General features: G+C 34.8%; 2 protein-coding genes across 2 annotated transcripts in view; one reads left to right on the forward strand and one right to left on the reverse strand.

Annotated features, from left to right (window-relative positions):
• Window positions 1-11,932, forward strand: part of LOC100813857 (helicase and polymerase-containing protein TEBICHI) — a 28,496-nt gene extending 16,564 nt beyond the window's left edge. The window contains exons 15-26 of the mRNA XM_003545536.5: window positions 629-847; window positions 958-1,075; window positions 1,364-2,529; window positions 2,649-2,846; window positions 4,235-4,494; window positions 5,964-6,153; window positions 7,047-7,151; window positions 9,829-10,181; window positions 10,629-10,737; window positions 10,835-10,975; window positions 11,059-11,155; window positions 11,301-11,932. Coding sequence (XP_003545584.1) covers window positions 629-847; window positions 958-1,075; window positions 1,364-2,529; window positions 2,649-2,846; window positions 4,235-4,494; window positions 5,964-6,153; window positions 7,047-7,151; window positions 9,829-10,181; window positions 10,629-10,737; window positions 10,835-10,975; window positions 11,059-11,155; window positions 11,301-11,401 — 3,057 coding nt within the window. The 3' untranslated portion in view covers window positions 11,402-11,932. The remainder of the gene's footprint in view (window positions 1-628; window positions 848-957; window positions 1,076-1,363; window positions 2,530-2,648; window positions 2,847-4,234; window positions 4,495-5,963; window positions 6,154-7,046; window positions 7,152-9,828; window positions 10,182-10,628; window positions 10,738-10,834; window positions 10,976-11,058; window positions 11,156-11,300) is intronic.
• Window positions 11,933-12,334: 402 nt separating this feature from the next.
• BURP2 (BURP domain protein 2) lies at window positions 12,335-14,993 on the reverse strand. The gene is given in 4 exon segments (NM_001249197.1): window positions 12,335-12,874; window positions 13,218-13,597; window positions 14,394-14,502; window positions 14,949-14,993. Coding segments are annotated over 4 exon segments (1,050 nt in total). The 5' UTR covers window positions 14,988-14,993; the 3' UTR covers window positions 12,335-12,352.
• Window positions 14,994-15,908: the final 915 nt, after the last annotated feature.

Below are 15,908 nucleotides of genomic sequence, written 5' to 3' on the forward strand. Positions count from 1 at the left end.
GAAAAATTGTAAATGATCTAGATAGGTTAATAATATTTTTTAATCATAGTAATTTGGATATTGGAATACTTAGTGATTCTTGTAATTTTGATTTTTAGTGCATGTTGTAGAGCCTTTGCTGTGCGTGGGTTTGGCTATATGTCTCTTGTTTCCTCTTCATCTTAACAGATCTGATTTGTGATAGATCAATGAGTTATATTAGAAAACATATCTCCTGTTATATTGATAGTCTAGTTCAAGTGCTTGTGTAATACTAGCAATTGAAGAACTACTAATATAACAGGACTCCTAGTACATAGCTATCTCTAATATTCATCTGTAACAAGCTATGCGATTTAGTATTTTGTGTTACAATATTAACACATCCTATGTTAGAGTACTTCTTTGTATGCTCTGAGTGCTATTGGGCTGGGCTAGTGATGACTGCACTGAACTTGCACTATACCTACGTTATTCATATAAATAGGCTAATAAGGGTATTAGGCGAGCTTTATGTTTTAAGAGTCTCATCAGTAATTATTGTTACTCTTTTCTGGTTTGTCTTCATCTCTCTTTTTCCCTTTCCATCTAAGGCTTGGAATTTCATTAGAGCTTATATTGTTTCTTGAATAAACGTGATTTTATGTAGGAAATTCCTGTGGGTGAGGTTTGTGAAGCATTCAAAGTTGCCAGGGGAATGGTTCAAGCCTTGCAAGAGAATGCTGGTAGGTTTGCATCTATGGTTGCTGTGTTTTGTGAGCGACTTGGGTGGCATGATCTTGAAGGCTTAGTTGCTAAGTTTCAAAACCGTGTATCATTTGGAGTTAGAGCAGAGATTGTAGAACTTACCACTATTCCCTATGTTAAAGTAAGCATGCTCAAGTTCTATGATAGCTTGACATACTCATTGATATAATTTCTATTGTTATTGGCTTGTACTAGTAATTTTATGCTCTGTTTCTTTCATTCAATTTTCAGGGTTCTCGAGCCAGATCACTCTATAAAGCTGGTTTACGTACACCCCATGCAATTGCTGAGGCATCCATTCCTGAGATAGTAAAAGCACTTTTTGAATCTTCATCATGGGCCACAGAAGGTGATCTGTGGATTAAGTTATCTGAATTCTTTTGTGTTGGTTTAAGTTTGATATTTTGATCTAGGTCCCTGGAAACTATATATGGTAAATATGAAACTAAAATAACTGGATTAACATTTTTTCAAAGTGAAACCCCATTGGCAATGTAGTCTACTTTTAATCTTTTCAAGTTTATCTCTTTATGTAGATTTTGTTTCTTAAATTCATTACATCAATCTTTTAACTTGGAGTCTGTGAAGCTGCTTTTGACTTTTCATATATTGAGAGTTGATTTTATTTCTTTTGAAGGTTCTGCACAAAGGGGATTTCAATTTGGTATAGCAAAAAAGATAAAGAATGGTGCCCGCAAGATTGTTTTTGATAAAGCTGAGGAGGCAAGTAACGCTGCTTTCTCAGCCTTTAAATCACTTGGGTTCAATGTCCCACAGTTTGATCCTCAAATATTATCTACTGCTGCTCGTGATTCTATCAGGCTAGGAACTGGAAGTACCTCTGGAAGTGACACAACTGATACTAGTCATAGTTTTGTTAATGCAGATTGCATTGATAATACTAATAAATTTACTTTAGATAAAGAAAAAGAAGACTTAATAAAATTATCTGTTAACGGTACTGTGGCTTCTGTAGAAGGAAAATCAAGAAGCAGGATGATATGTAGCTTGTCCAGTGTTCCAGTTGCAGGACCTAAAATGGATGAACTCAATAGGACTTCTGACCATACCAAAAATGCAGACATGACCATTCTCTCTGTTCAATTGCAGAAACCAAATGATAAATCTGGTGTACATGATGGGTGCGATGCTCATTGTACAGAGGAAGCGCATAAGAATGGAAATTTGGCTAGTGGTAATGCTGGTAGTTCCAGCCAGAAAGGTCCCATTAATGCAGTTAGTAGTCCTGGTGGGCTTGATTCATTTTTGGATCTATGGGACTCTATGCCAGAGTTCTATTTTGATATCCATTATATCAAACGATTGGAATTGCACTCTACTGCTCCCTTTGAAATACATGGCATAGCTGTTTGTTGGGAAAACTCTTCTGTGTACTACATTAATCTTCCCAGAGATATTCTGTTGTCTGACAGTATAAAAGATGGCTGTTTATCCTTGAGTGCATGCAGTCATAAGAAGAAAGTTTCATCTTCTAATTCTAAGCAAGATCTAGAGATTGCTAGATCTAGATGGAACAGAATTAGTAAAATAATAGGGAAAATAAATGTCAGAAAGTTCACCTGGAATTTGAAGATTCAGATGCAGGTGCTGAAAAGGCCAGCATTTTCAGTTCAGAGATTTGGTTGCTTGGACACACTTGGAAAAAGTATGGACCTTGAAGTTGTAGACAATTCTTATGTGTTATTGCCCCCTATACATGTTAAAGATGCAATTGATATGTGCATTGTGGCTTGGATTCTTTGGCCCGATGAAGAGAGTAGCTCTAGTCCAAACCTGGATAAGGTAATGTAAATACTTGTACTGCATACATAAATGTACAAACATGTTCACTTGTTTGGCATCAATTTGTGATGATTTCGTAGTGTATCTTACTAGTGTTAACAATTATGTTGATAATATAGGAGGTAAAGAAGAGGTTATCCTCTGAGGATGCTGCAGTCGCCAATCAGAGTGGCAGGTGGAGGAATCAGATGCGAAGGGCTGCTCATAATGGTTGCTGCCGTCGGGTTGCTCAAATACGAGCATTAAGTTCTGTTCTTTGGAAATTACTTGTTTCTGAGAAACTTGTTGAAGTGCTTATGGATATAGAAATCCCATTGGTAAGAATTTATGAAGCTTTGGTATACTCAAAGACTGGTATTATGTCTGATGTCTATTTTATACTCAATTTTCTTTGTAAGCATGTCAGTATGCGTTACAATAAAATATAAATTATAATATCGAATATTTATCAAAATAAAACAAAAATCTAATGTTGAACAATTTTTGGATTAACTTAGAATGCTCTCATCAATATGTGACAGATACATCTTAATCATTCACTTAACACAGCTTGGTCCGTTCTTAAGGATTTTGTTTTTTTCTAACACCTGCAACATGCACAAAAAATTAAAAAGATTATATTAGATATAAAACCATATATGAGCCTTCACCTTACATGTTAAATTTTATCTTTTGTGAGGTTCTTGACATGGTATTACGTATTAGTCTCTATGACCAAGTGGCCTAGAGTTTGATCCTTGGTACCTCTATACTACCAAATAGAAGTTGGGTTTCAGCTCAATGTAGCTGCTAGCTGGGGTTGTGCATTATCTATAATTCCAACCCGCTTTGGCATGAAGGAGCATATTCAATGTAAAATTGTGCATAAGTCACCTAACAGCTTAAGTTTTTGGGGAAGTTAGTTCCTGCACAAGTTATTTGTTTATATTGCATATTGATATATTTATGTAGACTAAATGTTTATTTATTGATGTAGTTTACCTTTAGTGAAGAATGTAAATAATGTATTATGTTTTAAACTTTATATATTTGGTGACATGTCTTAAAAGGGTTAGGTTAACATTGTCAATCTTGACACCAAACACTTATTGTAGAAAGTGATTTTGATGATCTTTACAGTTAAAGTATACATACTAATATTGATATTGCATGGAAACTTCAATAAAAATGAAATTATACAAAAACAAATGTAACTAAAATGGTTGATGTGGGCTTTTATTTGTAAAGTGTGCTGTTACTGTTGTATGTTAATTTTAAGACATTTGATAGAGCACAAAACAATTTTGGATTATTGTGGGCATGATACATACATATGAAAAAGTTATTTGATCTCTCTCTCTCTCTCTCTCTCTATATATATATATATATATATTATGCTGTACTTTTAATTTAATACTTGTGCTGAAAATATGAAGCAAGAAGGATGAGAAAGTGATCAGTTTAGGAAAAGGAATCAAGGAAAAAGGAGTAAGATTATTATTAGCTATACCAAGTTACCTTCTTGTTTACTTTAAGATTTTATGTATACAATTAATTTAAATGATTATATTAGAACCGAGAATACATTGGGCTAATCAACCTGTATAGCTAGTTCAAGGGAGAGGACAGCCAAAGTAAGGGATACTTTGCCTTTATACCTATGCTGATGTGGGATCTTTACAGGTTACATGCTTGGATTATCTGATACTACTAACATTTCTGTTAGGTGAATGTTGTTGCTGACATGGAGCTTTGGGGAATTGGTGTTGATTTGGAGAGATGCATCCAGGCTCGTAAATTGTTGATTAAAAGGCTAAAGCATCTTGAGAAGGAAGCTTATAAACTGGCTGGAACGACATTTTCATTAAATATGCCAGCAGATATTGCAAGAGTGCTGTATGAACACTTGAAGCTGCCCATACCTGATGTGCGGAATAAGGGAAAGCAACATCCGAGTACTAGCAAGCACTGCTTGGATGCACTGAGGTATTAAACAACTTTCCCTTTCCCATTTGTATCCCATACCATAATCCGTATTAAAAGAAAATTTTTTAATGATTTTTTATGCTTTCTTGTTCTGTTAGTAGTCACTTTAGACTATAAATACAATAGTAATAACATTGACCACTCCTAGGTTTGCAAATCAAAGTCCACACCTCTAGTTTCATATTGCACATAGATCTCCATTTTCTTTGATTTTTAATCTCTACAAAACGATGTGTGGATTGAGGGGGTTTTTAATCCCAATAGATTGGTTGTATAAGAGAGTTGGAAACCTGATTGTGAGGAACAGAGGAAGGCATGCAGTTGATAAGATAACATGCCATGAGAAGCACATCACTTCAGAAGAGAAGAGGAACATTATGGTGAAGAAGGGTACGGGTAGTCCAAGTGCTAATTCTTTCTTTTGATTTTGCTGTGGTGTGTAAGCAGTTCACAAGTTGTTTGATGAATAATGCTGTGAAGTCATAGACAATTGAAACTGAGAAGACTTATATTCATGTGCATTATTAGTGTCCAAAATTTTAATAGAGGAACCAAATTGATTTTGAATTTCAGTGTAGAAACCTTGAAATATATTATAAATGCCATAACAATTTTTCATTAAGAATAACCAAGTACAGCAGAAAAAATCATCAATGAAGGTGACAAAATAATAGTAACCTAAAGTCGAACAGACAGGACTGGACCCCAAATATTAGAGTGAACCAAAGCAAAAGGTGACAAAGCACTTTATTGACTCAATTACTATATATCTGAATACCATATAGAAGGAATATATCTGAATAAAGCAAATCCCAAGTTATAGTAACTGTATCCCTAATTTTCGGCAACTGCCACACATATATTTATCATGTGTTAAATATGCTATCTAACAGATATAAAACATTTGACTGTGCTTTCATATCATTAAGAAAATTAGTTGATAATGTAATTGTAGCTCTTTTATGTGATTTGTATAATTTTCCTTTAGCTTCTTGATGGTCATAGGGAATATTAAAACAGGGCAACAAAAGAAGCATGTTAGAAAGGATTGGTTCTATGCAACTTGTAATATGTTTGTATGGGGGTTACTTACTGTCATCTCTGACAACTAAATTATGTTCATATTTTCTAGTAACATTACAAGAAATCTTCCCTATCATTTCTCTAGTTATTCATATATCTATGAAAAAAATATTCAATTTCCTTTTTAATATTCATTATATCTCCGAATAACTAAAACGTAGACATTCAGGATGAGTGTATATTTACTATGCTGGAGAGTGTAAATTAATTTTAAAAAAATATTCATTATATCTCCGTATAGATATATCCCATATATCTATGATTGCTATTTAAAAGTTCTATAACTTTTCAGCTCTACTAATATGCGTTGTGTGCAACACGTAGGAATTTAGATTTGTATTCTTTATTTGCAAACCGTGTTCTAGGAAATTTGATTATTATTTCAGGCATGAACATCCCATTGTTCCAGTCATTAAAGAACATCGAACAATGGCAAAGCTGTTGAACTCTACGTTAGGATCAATTTGTTCCCTGGCTAGGCTATCTGTAAGCACACAGAAGTATACATTACATGGTCATTGGCTCCAGACGTCCACGGCAACTGGTCGGCTTTCAATGGAGGAACCTAATCTTCAGGTTTGGGTTATTTTATTAACATGTCTTCTTTTTCTTTTTCTTTCAGTTAACTGCTATATTTAACGATAGAAATACAATATAAAGCAATTTTCCTCACCTTATGAAAAGGTATCAAAACCTCTATATAACCAAGTAGTCCAGAGTATGACGCTAGTTGCTTTCATTTTTTTAAAAGTAATTTACACTCGCACTTCTATGTTTTATGCAAATTGCGCCCGATCCCATCCGTTATTTGACATTACTTTTACCCCCTTATTATAACACCGTTAATGAACATGCTGTTAACTGCAGTCGAAAGAAATTATGAAATAAATTATTATATATATATATACATATTAATTTATATATATATATATATATATATATATATATATATATTTATATGTATATATATACACACACATACACACATTAACTTTTGTTATAATCACTCAATGATTTATTATTATATAAGTATTGTATTAATAAAAGTAAGGAGTATCTGGCACGATTTGCAGGAAACACAGTGAGTGCAAGTGTAATCGTAGGCCCTTTTTCCAGTAAAGTGTCAATGGCGTTTGGTGGGAGGGGTACACGGTATTATTCTTGGTAAATAATTTGGGGGGTTTTTATAGGGTCAAATAATAGAGGGGTATTAAACGCAATTCGCTAAAAACTCAGGGAGTACAGGTGCAATTTCCTCTTTTTCTAATAAAGAAAAGTTTAATTTCGACACAAGGAATATGGGTTTGTGGTTTGTCCATTATCTGCGCATAAATTCCAGAGGGCTCTTGAATGAGGGAGCATGTTAGAAATATAATATAAATGATTCATGTGTCTTCACCTAATAGCTTAAACTTTTGAAGTTGGTTTATTACATTTAATGTTATGTACTGTCTTGTTGAGTGCTGCAGTGTGTTGAGCATGCAGTAGAATTCAAAATGAAAGATGAAAATGAAGGTGATGCTGACGAGAGTTATTGTACAATTAATGCTCGTGATTTCTTTGTTCCTACTCAGGTGATAGGCTTTTAACTTTACTTTTTTGTTTCTTCTGTACTTGTGTTCTTTGTGTTGAAAATCCCACATTGACTAGTGATATGACCTAGTTAGTATATATAAGTGAGGTGCAAACCTCACCTTACCTGCTGATTTTGTAGGAATAAGTTATGCCCATAACCCATTTTTTAAGATGGTATCAGAGTCTATCCCATGTTGGACAATCGTGCCACCTGCTATCAGACCACCAACAGATGTCCAGTCCTGCAAACTTCACGTTTGAGATGTCCAGTCCTTGACGTGAGGGGTGTGTGTTGGAGATCCCACATCGACTAGTGATATGGCCAAGTAGTGTATATAAGTGAGGTGTAAACCTCACCTTACAAACCGGTTTTATAGGGCCGAGTTAGACCCATTATCCACTTTCTAAGACTTTGTTTGCTGATATTGTAAAACACCCTTTCCAATGTCACATTGACAAACTTAAATATTCGTGTATATCATGAAAAGAATTTTAATGTTGTAAACATACTGCTAGACACCTACTGATATTCTAGTCACTTTTAAAGCAGAACAAAACAAACTTCTGTTGCTTGATCCCAGGCTCTGGATTTAGAAGACACTTTCCTGATTACTATTGGTCCTTGCATCCTAGAATCTTTTTGATACCCATAGTTGATATTTCTTTGGTTTTGCTTTAGTGCAAGACACCTATCTTGACAGCCAGCCTTTTCCTAAATAGTGAAGATCATATGTAAGACTTTTTGATTTCTTCAGTATCTCTCCATCAATTGTCATAGCAAATACCTTGCTTCCATAGTCCATCTGTCTGGCATAAAGCTAAATTGTATTTTATTAATGTGAGTTTCTTATCTTAATCTCTCCATGCAATTATTTTCCCTAAAATAACCACAAAATTATTTCAATCATGGAACTTTTAGGTAAGATTCACAAGTATATGCCTGATTTTTCTGAAGTTGGTTTTTGTAAAAAGATTCTCGTCAAGTTCAGAAAGCTTATGCCATACTCAAGGGCACATTTATTACCTATATGTTATGTAGTCCTCAATTGAGCATGGAACATAAGCTTTATTTTTGGGAATTTTATAACTAAGGAGGAAGGGTTTCAAGAGAACTCAATGCTCTCACCTCTCTTCATATTTCTGGCTAATGAGAGAAATGAACGACAAAATTTGGGATAGCTCTCATGTCCCATAGTTTAGGCATGGCAATAGGGTGGGTTAGGGACGATTTTTGCTTACTCCACCCCCGACTCCCCATTTTTCCCCCGCCCCCGAAACCCAACGAGGCTGTAGATTTACCCCCCATCCCCGTCCCGATGGGATCGGGTTTTTCCCGCCCCGTCCCGCCCTCAACATGCTTATAAAATCCTATAAAAAATACAATTTTTCATGGAATGAAAAATACAATTTTGAATAGCAACCACAATATATTTTTAGATCATACATGACAACATAAAATCCAATTCAACAGTATTATAAAATCCAATCCAATAGTTTTAGTGTGTTATATATATGCAAAGATATTTTTGTAAATTAATTATTAGGGGGACGGGTTCGGGGGCATGTTTGGGGCAGGTATTAATAATCTCATTCTCGACCCCAAACCCGATTTTGGCTGTCGGGGAAAATCCGACCCCGACCCAGTCAACTTGGGATTTTTTCCCGTCAAAATCGGGGTAGGTCCAGGGCGATCCCTGCGGGTTCGGGCTCCATTGTCATGCCTACCACAGTTGGAGCTATGATGGAAAATAATTTTTTGCCTCTTCCAAAAGAATAAGAGAGAAAAGTAGTAAACATATCAAACAGTTTTTTATTTTTTTTATTTTTTATATATTATTATTATCCTTTGAGAAGTATAAAATGATACTTCATATATGCTAGGTTGTTTCTTAAAAATAAAATAGCCCAGTTTCATATACGTTTTTTTGTCAGTCTCTGATGGGTGAATGCAATAAAACTAATGTCACGTGTGTACTGAAAATGATTTAATATAAGATATCCTTTTTTATATGGTTTTTTAATTTCTGTAGAGTAAATCTCTTCACATGCAATTAACCATCTGTATAATAAGGTGTATAAAATTAAAAAGGAATATATAATGATATAATGTGCCTATTTGAAATTTTAATTCCACTCTAACTCCCAAACAAGAAAAAAAGAATTCCCCTCCCGTGTCATGTACTTTTGAACAAAGGGAACATCCCCTCCCTTACCTCCCAAGATTTTAAACTTTTATGTCTTCTGTTCCATCCTATCTCTCTAAATAGGTGAAGAAAATTTCCCTTAAAGCTTTTTAACCAGAGGAAGGCAACTTTCCCTTCCCGTCATCAATATATCCCATAGACAAGTGTCCTACAGAGAGTATTCACTGTCCGCAAACTGCAAATAACTTCACACTCCTAATTACACAACCTACACATATGTACTTCTAATGCATAACTACCAGAAGTCATTTTCTATACATAAATACCATCTTGCAGTTTATAATACAAAACTACCAGCAGTTATTTTCTGCACGTTACTGTCATCCTAGAGTTTCTAATACAGAACTGCCGTTTTGTAATTCATCACTCCCTCTGCTTTTTCCTTTAATTTTCTATGTAACTTTCTGGTCTTGTGTGTTTTAAATATTTGGTGTACCTGCGGTCTATCCTCATTTATTTCTTTCAATTGCAGGACAACTGGTTACTGTTAACAGCAGATTATTCTCAGATAGAATTGAGATTGATGGCTCACTTCTCTAAAGACTCTTCACTTGTTGAACTTCTCAGTAAGCCTGATGGTGATGTCTTTACAATGATAGCAGCAAGATGGACTGGGTGTCCTGAGGTTTCTGTGTGTTCTAAGGAGAGAGAGCAGACCAAAAGGATGGTGTATGGCATTCTTTATGGTATGGGGGTCAATAGCCTTGCAGAACAACTGGATTGCACTTCTGATGAAGCTGCTGAAAAGATTGCTAACTTCAAAAGCTCTTTTCCTGGTGTTTCTTCCTGGCTTCTTGAAGCCGTTGCGTCTTGTCGCAGTAAAGGGTAAGGAGACCTTGTTCCACTCTTGCGTATCCCAACTCAAATATCCCTTTTGCAGTGATACAATAACTAACATACTCTTGTTGTGGTAAGCATTGGTTATTCTTGTTTGGACAATTGTATTGATTATTTTGTGCCAGTGCTTTTGTCTTTCCTTTTACAAATTGATATTTTTTGGTAGGATTTAAGATATTCTTATTGCAAATTGATATTTTTTGGTAGGATTTAAGATATTCTTATTGCAAATTGATATTTTTCTTGGTATTTAAAATATGTAATCTCTTAATTTGCACACAAGTTGATTCTTGTTTGTGATCTCTACATCAAACCATATTGGAAACTGCTTATCAATGATAAAAGGTGATTTATTATTGCACTGTATTTATACATTCTAGTGAAACTTGTGTTACTTTTGGGAATTGTGGATTCATTTCTATATGCATGATCCAGATATGTTGAGACTCTTAAGGGAAGAAAAAGGTTTTTGTCAAAAATAAAATATGGCAGCAGTACAGAAAAATCAAAAGCTCAGAGGCAAGCTGTAAATTCCATTTGTCAGGTGTAGTACAATTTTCTCTCTCTTCCTGGTTGAGGATGATTATTTCAGAACATGTCAGTATTTTTTGTGTTGTTTCATCTCCCTCTACCCCTCCCAGGGATCTGCGGCAGACATAATTAAGATTGCAATGTTAAGAATTTACTCTGCAATTGTCACTGGATTTGATAGTCCAGATTCCAGTTCTTCACTAGCAACCAAGTTTCACATGCTTAAAGATCGTTGCCGGATTCTGTTACAGGTAAATTTTAGAGGATTTGTATCCTCTTACTCTTGTTTGTTTAATTGTTTCACTACTTATATAGTTATATTGATTGTTAATAGGTACACGATGAATTAATGTTGGAAGTTGATCCTTCTGTGATAAAAGAAGCAGCCCTACTATTGCAGACAAGCATGGAGAATGCGGTCTCACTTCTTGGTTCGTATTCCATTAACTATATTCTTTTGGGACTTTTTTTTTTTTTTTTTGGGGGGGGGGGGGGGGAATGGAGGTTGGTAAAATGAATTGAAGTTCTGCTCGTATGGTGAAAAAACATTCACTATTTACATTTATGCTTCTGCAGTTCCTTTGCATGTCAAACTTAAGGTTGGAAGAACATGGGGATCTTTGGAGCCATATACATCCGATAAATTCAACAATGCCACTCTTGTGGCTGAATCCTGAAGCACAGAGGTTATTTTTATGACCCAAGGATAAAGTATTTGATGATGTTGAGGATGCATTCTCCATAATTGATTCGGAGGTTTGGTGTGGTGGGGAATTATCCGAATGCCCAAGGGAAGAATTATGACGAAGAGGCTTACGGTGTATAGTATCTGGAGTCCTCGCTGAGTAATAGACAAAAGGGTAATGTTTTGTGTACACCCATATGCTGAAAAAGAAATAGAAGATAGCGAAGTGATAGATGTCACAAGTAATGTGACACGAGAAGAAAACGATCCAGGCAGTGTGTCAAATGAGTGTTTGTAATATTGACGTGTCCATGTCATTCAAAATAAAATGAGTTTCAGTGCCTAGCCACTGATAGCACTGCTATTTTTCATTAAATCCTTTTTTATGATAGGAATACAAATTTTTTTAGGGATCTGTATATACTCAAGTATCTGGCTGTAGGGTTGAGTTGGAAAGAAAAATGAACATGATCTTCTCTCCCCATTGTATCATTCAAAGCTAATGTAAAGCGAATTCATTTTACATTTGTTTAGTGATTTATTGAATTCCCAAATCTCATTTCACTTCCTTTTTAGATGATAGAATACCAAATAAAAAAAATGCACATTCCATCACATGCTTGCCTATTTCTAATAAAAGTAGGTAAATTTAGTGAAATAAACATTGACGTGCAAATAAGTGACCCACCCCAGAAAACCATGGACACAGATTTTCATGTGAATGAAAAAGCTATATATATATATATATCACATATTAGCACATTTAATACATCACTAGTACATATACATATATTGAGATAACAGTAAACCTGTAAAAGCAAACATGCTGACAACGTAGGATAACATAATGCAAATACTACGCATTCAGTTTTAAAAGCTCATTTCATGCTATTAAAACTGCCAAATTATTCACCAACATCAGAAATGGGACTCGTGTGTGTTTCTACTTGGGAACAAAGACAACATGATCCTGAGGCAGGAAGTGGCAGACAGGAACAGTTCCTGGCTGAACCTTAAGCACTTGAAACGCCAAATGCTTGGGATTCCACTTTGATGTGTCAGTATGGCACACTGCAACTGCTTTGACCCTGCTTCCATCAGCACCCTCCAATGGGACAGAATAGGCTTTTGTGGTTTCTGATTTGTGGCAATAAAACACTGCATAAGGGTAATTCTCCTTGTGACACACAACACTAGCCTTGTCCTCACCCAACCTCTTAACCCCTGGTGCCATTGTATACTGTTGTAACTCATTATCTTTTTTTGTCACTTCTGTGGAAACAGCATCAACATTGTTGCTCCCGAGCTTGGTAGTGGCGAAATCAACCATGGACTCAAGTGAAGTCACGCAACGCTTTTCCTCTCCCTTAATGCTAGGTCCTTCACACTCATTAATAGTGTTCTTCACAGTTTTAGCCTCATCTGACCCGTCCTTGATTGAAAACTTGTTTAATACATCATTCACCTGTTAAAATAATTGTTGTGAATCAGTATCAATCAATTATCTTTTTTTTTAATCATCAATTGACAGTTAAAAATATAACAACTAATATAACTAGATTACGGATATTTGTATGGAATTATGATAAAATTGATTATGTGATGGATTGAGTCAATCATTAGTAGATAGTCCGTAAAGAGCTTCCTACCAATGAGGAATTGACGATTTTTCCCACCAAATCACTTTCATGGAGATGAGTGCGAATTTAGGTTAGTGTTTGATAGCCTTTTATACATTATCCCTATACTAACATGCTATAATCTAGTATCTATGTACATTGTTCTATTACTTTTTTTTCCATCATCACCTTGTTTGACGAAAAGGGTATGGAATCAGAAACTGATCGAGGCAAGAACGTGGCATCAACATTTGAGGTGTAGTAGATAGTGAAGTGAAGGTTCAATTTTGTTCCGTGGTGCAAGTCCTTTTCCAAGAAGAAGAGTGCCACATTGGGGTCATCATGTAATTGGGTCTCGCTGGCTGCATAGTTGTAATCAAATGGAGAATGTGGGCCCACTCCAACGTGAACTGGCTTACCCTTTGGTCCTGTGTGCACATTCACTCCACCGTCTCCACCACCAACATTAACATCAGTGCCATCTCCTGGTCCTTGGTTTCCCTTTTCTACACCAACATTTACTCCACCTTTCCCTACATCCACAGAGGTGTCTTTCTCTTCCTTCCAATCTGCATAGTTTTTCAGGTTTCACTTAAAAAAGAGTAATCATCGAAATTGGTTATATACAATTCACTATTAGAGATATAGTTAGTTGGACACCGTTTTCATTATTAATATATTCTATTGTCTGTTTAATATGAACAATTCTGAAATATAAGAAGAGTTTTTTTTTATTTTTATTTTAAAACCATCCGACCATAGCCCTATTGCTTGTGATTTTATTTTAATATTTGACGCTTATGCTTTACTGTATCGTAATTACGTACAACGGACTATCTCTTTGGAACACACTTTTTTTTTACAGCTCTTTGGAACACACTTACTTCTTCCGAGTAATAAAATTAATGTGGGTCTTTTTAGTTTGAGAATGTGATCCACCGAAAATGAGACCCACATATTTAATAAAATTCACATGGATTTCATCTAATCATAAAAGAAAGTGCAACTTAGTGATAATGTTAGTGTTATTGGTATTTCTCTAAATGGTGTATTAAGAAAGGTGTATGGCTAATATTTCTCTTTATCTTAACACAACAGGACTAGCCTGTAGCCCTCCTACTAGGTGCGTGTTCCTGTCGTATTCACAACATACCCTGTCTAGTGTCTGTACATATATAAAACAGAGATATTGAGGTGCATAAACTAAAAAAAAAAATTTGAATGAACTAAAATAATTGTGAAATGTTCTTAATTATTTAATGATCTTTTGTGCCAAATTATTGATAGAATAGAACTTGAAATTAAGCAATCGAAACTAATATTCCATGCATATGTAAAGCCTACGAGAATTGCCAATAATCTGACCAGGTTGTAGCAAATCAGTGATGGCTTTCGGCATTGGTGTGGTAGGAAGCTTGGACTTCCAGTAAAATGCAGGAGGTAATGCAGCATCAGCATTAGTTGCCACAACAAGCTGCATTTCATAACACAACCTCTTCAGTTTCTCTTATCACAATCATTTTTTTTTGGTTGCAATGACACAATCATTTTCACATGCAAATAGAGACTTAGAAGTTTACAAAAGAAAATAAATAATAGATAAACTACTTATTTGGTCCTATAGATGCTATTATTTTAGTTTTAGTCTACATGCATAAAAGTTTAAGTTTTGATCCCTATTGTTAACACTAGATAAAAACATTTTAATGATATAAAATCGCTACAAAAACTTTGTAGTAGTGATAAGTTGCTACAAAAAATTATGTAGGGATTAAAACTTATAATTTTATTGTGTGTATAGGAACTAAAGTTTAAATTAGACATAACTATAGCGATTAAATAAATAGTTTATTTATAGATAAATTAAGCCGCTACTATTTAAAGAAAAATGAATGCGTGTGAAGAGGAGTAGGGGCTCACCATGAGAAAAGTAATGATGGGAAGAATGTGAAACTCCATATTAGGTATTTGGAGAATTGATCAAGTGAGGTTGAGAAACAAAGTGGCTCGTAGCCTTTATATATATAGTGAATGGTTTCTTAAGTGGCTTGCATGAATAGTGATTGAGCACCAATTATCAACTAGATTTATTGTGAACTTAAATTCAATTAAACTACCCGTGGTTCAACGAATTTTAGTTGCTTTCATGTGGCAAGGGACGGATGGGTAGAAAAAGAGAGGGGAACGAGAATTGATTAAATTCAAGTAAATACAAAGAGAGTTTGGTTGAATATATGGCTCAAACCAAGGGAAGAAGATAAAAAGGAGTTCCATAACATGTATTTCGTGATCCCCAATTTAGCTTCTCTCACAGTTCTACTTAATTTATTACAAGAGACGCTATAGATTTTTACTACGAAGAAGGTTGAGATGCATGTGTGATTTTGTGAGGCCAATAGATTATTTATGCTTCAAATTGTGCACTCTTAAGCTAAGATAATTTTAGCTCTATTCAATTAACACTATCAAATCCTTTTAGAGTACATGGGTTGGGGTACCCTTGCACCCATTTACTTAATGATATTAGTATTTTGCTGGAAAAAAAACCTACCAATCTTTTTAGAGATTAATTGGGAAACGTTAATTATTAGGTGTTATAACTATGAGACTCATTTGAATTTTGAGGAGAAATCTTTTCAAAACTAATACAAGTAACCAAAAATTAGGAGCACCATAAAGGATATAAATACTTTTTCTTTCAGCAAGGTTTGAACCTTATTCACCAAGAAAAAAATACATGTAAATTATCACTATACTAAATCATCTAATATCAAAACTTATATAAATACTAGTGATATATTTTTCTTTCTTTGTAGAAGTCTAAAACAGGAACTTGAACCGCCATATATACATAGGCCAACCCTGTTAACACGGCGGAAC

Source organism: Glycine max, chromosome 14 (genome assembly GCF_000004515.6).
Source record: "Glycine max cultivar Williams 82 chromosome 14, Glycine_max_v4.0, whole genome shotgun sequence".
Classification (NCBI taxonomy): domain Eukaryota; kingdom Viridiplantae; phylum Streptophyta; class Magnoliopsida; order Fabales; family Fabaceae; genus Glycine; species Glycine max.